General features: G+C 46.5%; 1 protein-coding gene across 1 annotated transcript; it reads left to right on the top strand.

The window, feature by feature from the left end:
* Positions 1-4,575: 4,575 nt before the first annotated feature.
* TEX28 (testis expressed 28) lies at positions 4,576-11,690 on the top strand (the record flags this gene model as incomplete). The annotated part of the gene is made up of 3 exons (XM_079765711.1): positions 4,576-5,297; positions 10,507-10,642; positions 11,349-11,690. 3 exons carry the CDS (start codon positions 4,576-4,578, stop codon positions 11,688-11,690), a joined length of 1,200 nt encoding a protein of 399 aa, XP_079621837.1.
* Positions 11,691-11,796: the final 106 nt, after the last annotated feature.

The raw sequence follows: 11,796 nt of genomic DNA, 5'->3' as shown, positions 1-11,796 counted from the left end.
TCGGGGGGGGGATGTCCAGGATCTACTTTTGAGTTATCCAGAAAGTCTGGAACTAGATACTATGGTAGGTGACAAGATGGCGGAAATAGTAAAGTAGTTCTCGATTCACACAGTTCAAAAACAGCTACAATGCTGAAGTTTGTTTTGCACATTTTATCACACTATTAAAAGAGTACGCTGTAATTTTACAATTTTGGGGTACCCTTTCCTTCACCCAATAACAGCCCGGCTCCTAGGTCGACTTCACAGCACAGGAGGCAGGCTGAGGGTTCTGAGGCAGCAGGTGTCTCGGCGCTGACCTTTCTTTCTGGAATCTTGTGTATGGCAAGACCCGGGTGAGAGTTTCGGTGGCATTAGCCTAACGCTGGCCAGCAGCTTTCCCAGGGGGCCTGACTTGAGGGGGTTCCCGATGCCTTTCTGTATGAAGGTCCCCGTCCGTATGAAGGTCACACTGTGTCTCGGAGACCTCGTGTCTCTCGGATTTTGAGACGGGCTACCAAGACCCAGCCTTGCTCCCAAGCCGCACCATGTCCACAACACTATACCCTAAGTTGAACCGCTGGGAACCATCTTGAAAACTGCCGAGCCCCTGAGAGCTCCCGCGTCCCTGAACGCGGCTAGATCGCAAGCCGATTCCGTTCTTGCTCGGTTCAAGGACATGGATATTTTTCATCGATACCTCTGACTGCTCGAGAAAAACCCTGCTCCTATGTGTGCTCCTACTTGCAAAATACACGAGTGTTCATTTCCTCACATCATCCGCACTGACTATTGTTAGCCTTTTTAATGTGTGACATTCTGATGGATGAGAAAATCGTATTTAGTAAAGGCTTTGGTTTACGTTTGCCCAAGTTCCCTGCAGTCGTTTATTGCCGTTCGTGTTTCTTGCCGTTCGTGGTCTATTCTTTCTGAAATCTCTATTGCTATCCCTTACTGTTTTTACATTGGATTCTCTCTCTGTAGCTTCCTGATTTGTAAGGCTTCTTTGCTATATCTATTAGAGATATAGCAAATCTTTTTTCCCCTCAATCTGTTACTTTAAAAAAAATGTTAACAGAGATACTTTATTTTTAAGAAGAAGCAAGTGTTTGAACCAAAATCTAACTTTATGCTTTTTTCTCCTCATAAGAATGTTTTAAAACACTTTTAGGCAGTAAAATATGTAAATCTTTTGCTTCCTGGCATTTTGATTTGAGTCGTTTAGAAAGATCTTCTCTACACAAAGATTATAAAAAATATTCCTATCATGTCATCCTCGCACTTTTACGGTTTCATTTTTATGCCCAGTTCTTTATTCTGTCTCAACTTTACACTAGAGGCCTGATGCAGGAAATTCGTGCAAGGGCCTTGGCTGCCGCTGCCGCCGCCACCGCCGCCGCCACCGCCGCCGCCACCACCGCTGCCGCCAGAGTGGCCAGGGGTCTCTGCTGCCTCTGCCTCAGCGGGCCAGCTGCGGCTTTGTCTAGAAGGAAACCCTTCCAGACCGTCGGTTGTCCGATCTATTTAGCATATTACGCTTTTATTATTATAGATATGATTATCAGGAAACACTCTAATTTAATATTTTTCAAAAAGCCAATTGTCTCAAGACCATATTTATTATTCTTTTACAAAAATTTCTTAGCTTTTTTTTTGCACATTTTCTTCCAAATAAAATTTGAAAACTATTTGTAAGATCCATAAGAAATTCCCATTGTGTTTTTAAAATATATTTGTATTGATTTCAGAGAGGAAGGGAAGAGGTGAAAGAGAGAGAAACATCAATGGTGAGAATCATTGATCGGCTGCCTTCTGCACACCCCACACTGCGGATCGAACTGGGGCATGTGCTCTGACTGGGAACTGAACCGTGACCTCCTGGTTTATAGACCCTTCAGTCCGCAGGCTGACACTCAACCACTGAGCCACGCTGGCTGGGCCCGTTGCATTTTTAATTGGGATTTTTTTGAATTTATAGGTCAATATGTAGAGGCCTAACATATTTACGGTATTGAGTCTCCTCCTCAAGTACATGGTATATAGCCATTGATAATCACATCTTTCTGACATCCTATTTTATATTTTCAGTTTAACCAAAGATCTTCTTTCTTTTTCTTCCTCCTTTCCTTCATTTTTTTTTTGGCATAATCAGGTTCCATTTATGTGTCCCCTTGGTTACTTGGATGTTATGTACCTGGCTTTTCCTGAGTGATTACCTTTAATTTTTTTTCCTTTTCTTCTGGTTACCTTTAAATTAAAAAAAAAATTTTTTAGAAAGAGTGGAAGGGAGGAAGGAGAGAGATCCAGCATGTGTCTCGACCAGGGTCCTAGGAACAAACTTGCAACCCAGGTACGTGCCCTTGACCAGGAATTGAAACCGAGACCCTTCTTTGCATGGGCCGATGCTCTACCACTGAGCACACAGGCCAGGGCACCTTTAATTTTTTTTCGCCAACATTTTTCTCTCAATTTTGAGTTTGATGTGATATCTATAAAATTCCCCAGCAGAACAAGTCATTAGCAAACTTTAATTTTCTCTATTTCCTATTTCCTTTTAAACAATTATTTAGTTCTTTCATTTACCAATGGTATATACAAATATAGTTTAAAGCAGGGGTCAGCGAATTTTTAAAGGTATATATATATATATATTTTTTTGACTGTTGACAGTATTACAGATGTCCCCCATGCCTCTCCCAAGCAAACTTTTAAGAGGCCCCAGAGTTGTAGACTCTTTTTGTCATCCTTCGCCATGTGAGAGACTCATTCATTTGTGTCGCAATATAATTTTCCATTCTGGCCTATGAGCTCTAGGACCAGCATGTCAAACTCAAAGGCTAACACGGGCCAAATAACCAAGGTTGAAGTGTATGCGGGCCGCAAAAAAACAAAAGCTTCCACTTTCATAGAAACGCAGGTTTATTTCAAGAGAGACACGCTGAATACAAAGAGCTGAAATACATGAGTCATCACTGACATAAAATAACAGAACATTTTAATAAAAATTAACATTTTTTCTTGAACATTCACTTACCAGACACTGAATAACTGCACAAATTAATAAGCGTCACACAAATAAACCTATTTTTCTTGTTCTCCGAAAGAGAAATATTTCCTGTTGCACACACCAAACAAGTTAGTACAAGACTAAAGACGTGGCCATCGGCTGCTAAAATATTCGCTGCTAGTGTGAGTGGAGAGAAATGGTGCGCCTGCGTGTAAGGCGCATAAAGGAAATGAATGCACCACAATTATAGTCATCAGTTATTAGCAAACATTGTAGTTTGTTATTAATAATTATGTATAATAGGATATTGTTGATATTTATTTATAGTGATAAAATTAAGTTATGAAATTTTTATTAAAACGTTTCTTACATACCGTTATATTGGCTGGGCCGCAAAAATATTCGTTTTAGGCCGCATGCGGCCCGTGGGCTGTGAATTTGACATGCTTGCTCTATGTCAGAACAAGGAATGTATCTGGCTTCTGTAACACACAGTAGGCAATCAGGAAGTATGTGTTGAATGAATGACTGAATAAAGGAACAAATCTGCTAAGTTGCAAAGCTCTCTGACTATCCTTTTTGTTGTTAATCCTCACCCTAGGATATTTTTTTCCATTGATTTTTTTTTTTTTTTAGAGAGAGAATGGAAGGGAGGGGGAGAGACAGAGAAAGAAACATCGGTTGGTTGCCTCCCGCACGCATGCGCCCTGACCTGGGCTGGGGACCGAGCCTGCAACAGAGGTACATGCACTTGACTGGAATCGAACCCGAGACCCTTCAGTCTGCAGGCTGACACTCTAACCACTAACCCAGTGGTCGGCAAACTGCGGCTCGCAAGCTGCAGTTTGTCACTCTGTTGACTGAGTTTGCCAACCACTGCACTAACCCAAACCAGTTAAGACTCTGCTATCTCTTCAGTCTGCCCGGCAGTAGCAATACAGCAAGGTGTATGGCTTCATGGGAATGAGTTTATGCCCTACTTTACAAGAACATTATATATATATATATATATATATATATATATATATATATATATATATATTTTATTGATTTCAGAGAGGAAGGAAGAGGGAGAGATAGAAACATCAATGATAAGAGAGAATCACCGAACGGCTGCCTCCTGCGCACCCCTTAATGGGGATCGAGCCCGCAACCCGGGCATGTGCCCTTGGCCAGAATTGAACCTGGGACCCTTCAGTCTGCAGGCCGACGCTCTCTCCACTGAGCCAAACCGGCTAGGACAAGATCAGTTTCTAATAAAATGAGCTGCACAGTTGGTAATTCTTGAAAGAGAGGAATCCCAAGAACAGAATGGGTGTGTGTGGAGGGAGTACTCTAGCCATCTGGGGTCGCTGTGAGGTACACCCATAAAGCAAGAAGTCGGGTGCTGAAAAGGAGGGGAGAGGGGTCCGGAAGATGAAATTGACTTCTCTGGTCTGTGCTGGGCCCATCTCAAATGCATAAATCTTAACACACGTAAGTATCTCTGCATACGTGTAAGTATTTTTATAGAGTGAGGCAATCGTGTGCTCAATTCTCCTACTATGTGCAGCTTATGGAGAAGTACCCGATTTTTTCTTTGTTTCCCAATGCAGGCGGAATACACCAAGAACCCAAGTGCAATCCCCCCCTCCAACATTCCCTCGTGCAGATCCAGATCCTTGTCACCCAGCGAGGAGGGCTTTAGTGGCCACTCCAGCCTGTTGCCTGGCGAGATGGCCCGGAACTTACAGAAGAGCATCAAGCACCGCACCCTCTACCTCTTAGAGCAACTGAAAGTGGAGAAGGCCAGCCGGGACCAGAATACCGAGAGCTACCTCAAGCTGGTGTCCAAAGCCGACCGGCGCCAGGCCCTGCACATCCGCCAGGCCTTCGAGAAGGTGAACCAGCGGGCGTCTGCCACCATCGCCCAGATAGAGCGAAGGCTCCATCAGTGTCACCAGCAGCTGCAGGAGCTGCAGAAGGGCTGCCAGCCCAAGGGCTCAGTGGCAAAGGAGGAGAGCAGCCCGGACAATGGCCAGCAGCCCTGGGAGAAGGCCCCATTTTTAGAGCCTCCCAAGCCAGGTGGGAATGATGCCTTAGCCACTACCCCGTCTGACATGCCCCTCCCACCGGAGAGTCAATTGCCGGCCTCACAGCCGGAGACGTCATCCGAGTCGAAGGCAAACTTGCTACTGCAGAAGGTGAAGGAAGAGCTCAAAGAAGCCCAGAAAGTCCACCTTGGCCTCCAGGTGTCCTATCAGGGCCTAAAGGAGATGTACTTCAGAGACCTGCAGCTGTTGCTGGAGTGCCTTCAGGAGGAGAAATGCAGGTGAGGTGGAGCCCCTTCTGCCACCTTGGCTCTGGGGACAGCCCCCAGTGTTAGAGAGTGGGAATTTTTGAGCACTCCTGAGGCCGTGGACTATGCCCCAGATAGAATTGTCAGTGCTGACACCAGGCCAGGCCTTGAGATAGGGTCTCATGGCCCCTTCCCAGCACGTAGGCCTTCTTTCATAGATCACGGTCAGCTTTCTGAAGAACAGGATGACCCTGTATGACTCTGACGTTACTTAGGAAAAACTGTTTTGTCTTGGGTTGCTTGCTCTGCAAAAACAGGATGTAGTTAATGGGCTTAAAAGGGGTCCTACACAAAGGGTCGCTGCTGCTCTCTGGACTCTCTGCGTGGAAAATGGCAGAGCAGTTGCCGGTTGGCTGGCCAGCTGGCTGGCTGATAAAGGCTCCCTAAATTTTAATTTGGTCTGGGCTCCAGTGGTCGTTCACTCGCCTTCGCTCTACAACACCAGGACTGTCTTCAGGAGGCTGAAAGGGAGCTGAGGAGGGGGGAGGAGCAGCTCAGTGGTTCCCTTGGTGCCTGGGCCCCCTCGGTGAAGAGGGCTCACCCCCTGTCCACAGTTGCACACCAGCTTGGCCCTCTGCTGACAAATGAGGCTCCAGCTCTAGGCCCCACTGGGCAGTCTGGCAGCTGCGGCTCTAGCTGGAATGGCAGGAGATAGCCCATCAGTTAGGGAGGCGCTTTGCCATCCTGTCTGCTGGAATGGTGTGTAAACAGGACTGGAGTCGCCTTGACAGCCCTGATCCCTTCGTGTGTGCTCATGGCTGAACTGGGGCACAATGTCACTTCCGGGACATTTATTCTGAAAATGACTGCCTTCTGGGGAATGCCATCTCCCCACTGTGCGTTGGGTTGATTTTCTTTTCTTTTTCTTTTTAAAATATACACTGAGTGGCCAGATTATTATGATCTCTGAACGCATAATAATCTGGCCACTCAGTGTATATCCTATATAATAAAAGGCTAATATGCAAATTGTCCCCTCGACCAGGATTTCAACCAGCAGGCAGGCTGGCCAACCGCCCATGTCCCCTCCCCCTGGCCAGGCTGGCCGGACCCCACCCATGCACGAATTGATGCACCAGGCCTCTAATATGTGTGTGTGTGTGTGTGTGTGTGTGTGTGTGTGTGCGCGCGCGTACACACACACACACACACACACACACACACACACACACACTGAGTGGCCAGATTATTGTGCATTCAGAGATCATAATAATCTGGCCACTCGGTGTATTTTTATTGATTTCAGAGAGAGGGAGAGATAGAAACATCAATGATGAAAGAGTATCATTGATCGGCTGCTTTGTGCACACCCCACCCTGGGGATTGAGCCTGCAACCCGGGCATGTGCCCTGACCGGAAATCAAACCGTGACCTCCTGGTTCACAGGTCGATGCTCAACCACTGAGCCACGCTGGCTGGGCAATACTATTGACATTTTGGACCAGCTGATTCTGTGCTGTGGGTGCTATGCTATGCATTGGAGGATGTTGAGCAGTGTCCTCATCCTGGAGGAGTTTCCTACAACTGTCATAACCAATTACCCCAAACTCGGTGGCCTCAAACAATAGAAATGTATTCTGTCACAGTTATGGAGGTCAGAAGTCTGGAATCAGCTTTTCTTGGCTGACATCAGGGTGTCAGCAGGGCCACGCTCCTTCTGGAGGCTCTAGGTGAGAATCCATTCCTGGCCTCTTCCAGCTTTGGGTGGCTGCTGGGCTCCTTTGCTTGTGGCCACATCACTTCAGTCTTCGAGGCTAGCATCCTCCACATCTCTCTTCTTCACTGTGTGTACAAGCGCCCTCTCTCTCTCTTTTTAAAAAAATATATTTTATTGATTGTTTACAGAGAGGAAGGGAGAGGGATAGAGAGTTAGAAACAGTGATGAGAGAGAAACATCGATTCAGCTGCCTCCTGCACACTCCCCACTGGGGATGTGCCCGCAACCAAGGTACATGCCCTTGACCGGAATCAAACCTGGGACTCTTCAGTCCGCAGGCCGATGCTCTATCCACTGAACCAAACTGGTTAGGGCTCGTCTCTCTCTTATAGGATGTATGTGATTGCAGTTAGAGTCCACATATGCTCAGGAGGAACTTCTCCCACTCTGCCGCATTCTCCAGCCCTACCCCTACTGCTTGAGCCCCGCCCCCACATCTGTTTCTCTATCTTAGATTTCTCATCCAGCCTGCAGGTCACTGGGTTCTAGCTCAATTTGCCCAAAAGCCAATCCTCGGGTATAGTCAGGAGTATAATATTTTGGCCCTAGCTGGTTTGGCTCAGTGGATAGCGCATCAGCCTGTGGACTGAAGGGTCTCGGGTTCCATTCCAGTCAAGGGCACAGGCCCAGGTTGTGGGCTCCATCCCCGGTAGGGGACGTGCAGGAGGCAGCTGATCAGTGATTCTCTCTCATCATTGATGTTTCTATATCTCTCTCCCTCTCCCTTCCTCTCTGAAATCAATATAAAAATATGTATTTTAAAAAAGAGTATAATCTTTCACACCAACAATACAGTTTAGGATAATTTGTATTGAAGAGGGCGGCCTTATCAGCTTTGGAAGATTTAGGGGGCATTTTGGTTGACTGGTCATCATTCTGTCTTCATAAGAACATTTTTCAGCCCTAACCGGGTTGGCTCAGTGGATAGCGCATCGGCTTGCGGACTGAAGGGTCCCAGGTTCGATTTCCGGTCAAGGGCATGTACCTTGGTTGCGGGCACATCCCCAGTAGGAGGTGTGCAGGAGGCAGCTGATTGATGTTTCTCTCTCATCGATGTTTCTAACTCTCTATCCCTCTCCCTTCCTGTCTGTAAAAAATCAAGAATATATACATTTTTTAAAAGAAAAATTTTCAGAGTGCTCTATTTGCCTCTGTGATGGTAGGAGCTGGATGGAGAGGGGTCTTTGACTAAAAAAGAGACAATGAGAAGAGGCAGCTGTGCCGAGGCCAGGGCACTGCTGCCAGAGGGTAAGGAGGCTGGGGGCAAGGGAAGGAGAGACTGAGAGAATATCCTACGAATTAACATCTTCTTATCCACTAAATTATTCAAGAATACATTCAAGAATATATTAATACATTCTTAGAAATACATTAATGAAGAGTCTATTCATTGACTTCATGCATATTCATGGAGAATATATTCATGAAAGTATACTTGAATATAGTTTATATCTTAAATGTTCTTGTGGCTGGATCTTTCATGGTAATGGAAAGATAATCATGGGGTATCTACTTCCAGGGTGGACACCCTGCCTCTGCCCCTCTCTGCGGGCAGTAGCCTCAGCCATGTTGTCAGCCCACTCTCTTCTCAACAGGAAGCAGGGCAGAGACTAATGGAATGTTCCTTGACACATTGTTATGAATCAGCTCTTGATGAATTGGCTTTCAACAAATGAGTGTTCAGCTTATTAGCTCCCTGGGGGACGTCGACATGTAGGTGTCAGTGAAGTTCTCGAAATAGGACCAAATTACCTCCTTGCTTCACATTCCCTGTCCGTATGACAGCACCATTGGTTATGTTCTTGTGCAGGTCAGAGTCACCGCCGTCAGCCTGGTCCTTCATTGCCCTGGACTCCAGCGCTCTCTGGTACCTTTCCTCTTTTCCAGTGTCACTGCCCCTGGCTTGGGTCAAGCCTTCCTCGGCTCTTCCCTAAAAGAAAGTTCTAGAAGCCACCTGTCTTCCTGTTGCCCAAATGAAGAACCTCAAAGATTTTTTAAATTATGAAACATTCTAAACTCAGGCGAAATGTCGAGAATAACATGACCGACATTATATACCTACCTCAGATCTTTCTCAAATTTTCACATTTAGCATTTTTGCTTCAAATCTTATATATACTAGGATATATATATATATATATATATATATATATATATATATATATATATATATTGATTGCAAAGAGGAAGGGAGAGGGAGAGAGAGATAGAAACATCAACAATGAGAGAGAATCATGGATCAGCTGCCTCCTGCATGTCCCACACTGGGGATCAAGCCCACAACCCAGGCATGTGCCCTGACTGGGAATCGAACCATGATCTCCTGGTTCCTAGGTCAGTGCTCAACCACTGAGTCACACCTGCCGGGCTTGTTTATGTTTTTTAACGATCCACTGAGATATAGTTTATGTGCCATAAAAATTCACTGTTTTAACTGTACATTTTTATGATGTTTAGTAAATTTACTGAATTGTGCAACCATGACCACACTCCTATATTTGTTATTTGCTTTAATAATAGCTTTATTGAGATATAATTCACATACCATAAAATTCATCCATTTAAGGTGTACACTTCAGTAGTCTTTAGTATCTTCACAGAGTTGTGCAACCATCATCACTATCTCATTACAGACCATAACATTGTCATCACTCCAAAGAGAAACCCCAGCCCTATTAGTCGTCACTCCACACCTTCCCCTTCTCCAGCTTCGGCAACCACTAGTCTGTTTCCGTTTTTTCTGGATTGGTCTATTCTGGACATTTCATATAAATAGAAGCATATACTATGTGGTCTTTTGTGGCTGCTCCATCTCTATAATCCACAGATTTTTTATGGAATAACTACTGCATGCCAAACACTGGTGCTGGGAATACATATGGAATTTAATAGCATACGGGGATAATTTAGATCTTGATTTCTACAACTTCTAGTCTATCTCTATTTTGGTAAAGCTGTTACAAAAGGGGAATGGTATATAGGAGATACGTGACTGTCGGCGTGGGTGTGGCTGAGGCGCAGACCGGGAAGGAGTAGGCTGGGTTTGACTGGAGCTGTGGGCCAGAGGAGGAAGGCAGATCCTGAACCCAAGTCTAGTCTTTTTTTTTAATATGGAATGCTTCATGAATTTGCGTGTCATCCTTGCACAGGGGTCATGCTAATCTCCTCTGTATAATTCCAATTTTAGTATACTAGAGGCCCGATGCACGAAATTCGTGCAAGGGGCTGGGCCCTCGCAGCCACAGCCTCAGCCCTCGCAGCCACGGCTTCGTCCAGAAGGTCGTCCGGAAGGAAGTCCGGAAGGTCGTTCGGCTGTCCGGTCTAATTAGCATATTACACTTTAGTTATTTTAGGTGTGCTGCCGAAGCGAGCACCCAAGTCTGGTCTGGATATAGGACCACTCATTGCCAGCACAAGCTCTGCGCGGGGTACTCAGGGAGTATTACTTTCTCTTTTGCTCCCAAGGCAAGCGCTGATGGCAGAACTGGTGAATGAGCACCTGCAGCGGCACCTGGATGAAATTTACTGTCTCAAACAGAATCTGGCCTATACTGAAGAGAAAATGGCCTATCTCTCCTATGAGAAAGCCAAGGAAATATGGGTGAGTTCCTCCCGGGGGAGCTTTTTGAGAAAGGGCCAGTGAGAAGGATGCAGGGAGGAGAGAAGCCAAGGATGAGCGAATCTGTTCTGGTAACCTCCAAACCAAGGAAAGAGACAGGTATTCAAGCTGTACCCCCATTGAGGGTTCAATGGCAACTCCCACATTTGTTTTAGACCTGGCGGGGTCCAATCTTTATGTTCATGCTGCACTTCCCCTCTCCCCACACCTTAGCTGATCTGGGAACTTGGGCATTGCAGTTCTCACACTTGAGCCCAGAACCACCTGTAAAGGGGGCTGATGAGTACCCAGAAGCTGCTGGGGGTGCAGGGAATACCAGCTGGGAACCTCTGCTTTTGACCCTGGAGTGGCAAGCATGGATGATGGATCCCCCTCTCCTGTGACAGATAGCCTCACTCTCTTCCACACCCTCAGACCTTACACCTGACCTTGCTCAGCTCTCTCACGGCCAGGCTCTCAGTCTCAGACCATGCTGGATGAGGGCCAAGTCAGATGAGACCTTCACTGTTACTGGGAAACATGGACCCTCCCAGGACAGGGCCCTCAGCGTATAGGTGCTCTAGGCTCTCAACTTCCCTCCTAAATCTTCAGCTCACCAACACTTGCTGTGCGACCCTTAGGCACTCAGGTAAATGACCGCACCTTCCTTCTGACCTCTGGCAAGGGCCTGTGTTTTTATCACCTGCAGGAGGTCATGGAAACTTTCCAGTGTCGTATATCCAAGCTGGAAACTCTACAGCAAGTGACTCAAGTGAAGATGACAGAGAACTTCAGACACTGTCCCCAGAAGTTTGTGTTCCGATTTCTGAACCTGCTCCTCACGCTGGCCACCATCTTCTTGGTCTTCTTCTCTACTGGGTGTGCCTTTCCATTGACACTGTTCAAGTCACGCCTGCGCATGTGCACCGTGATTGTGCTGATTGGGGTTGGGGCCCTGGCCTGGCAGAAGTGGCAGGACTGGGAGGTCTGGGTCGCCTCCACATGGAGACTGTATTCCAAGGATGCCAAGCCTCTACCAGACGGGCCTTAAAGGGTCTGGGTGGGCCAGCTCCTCTCTTTTCCAGGTATCAGGGCATCCAGCCAGCCCTCCCCAGGAGGCCACTTCTCAGATCTGGCTTTCAGATTTTGTCAACACC

This window comes from Cnephaeus nilssonii (assembly GCF_951640355.1).
Source record: "Cnephaeus nilssonii genome assembly, chromosome: X".
In the NCBI taxonomy this organism is placed as follows: Eukaryota; Metazoa; Chordata; class Mammalia; order Chiroptera; family Vespertilionidae; genus Cnephaeus; species Cnephaeus nilssonii.
The sequence above is the reverse complement of the archived record's forward strand: the minus strand, read 5'-3'. Positions and strand labels throughout refer to the sequence as shown.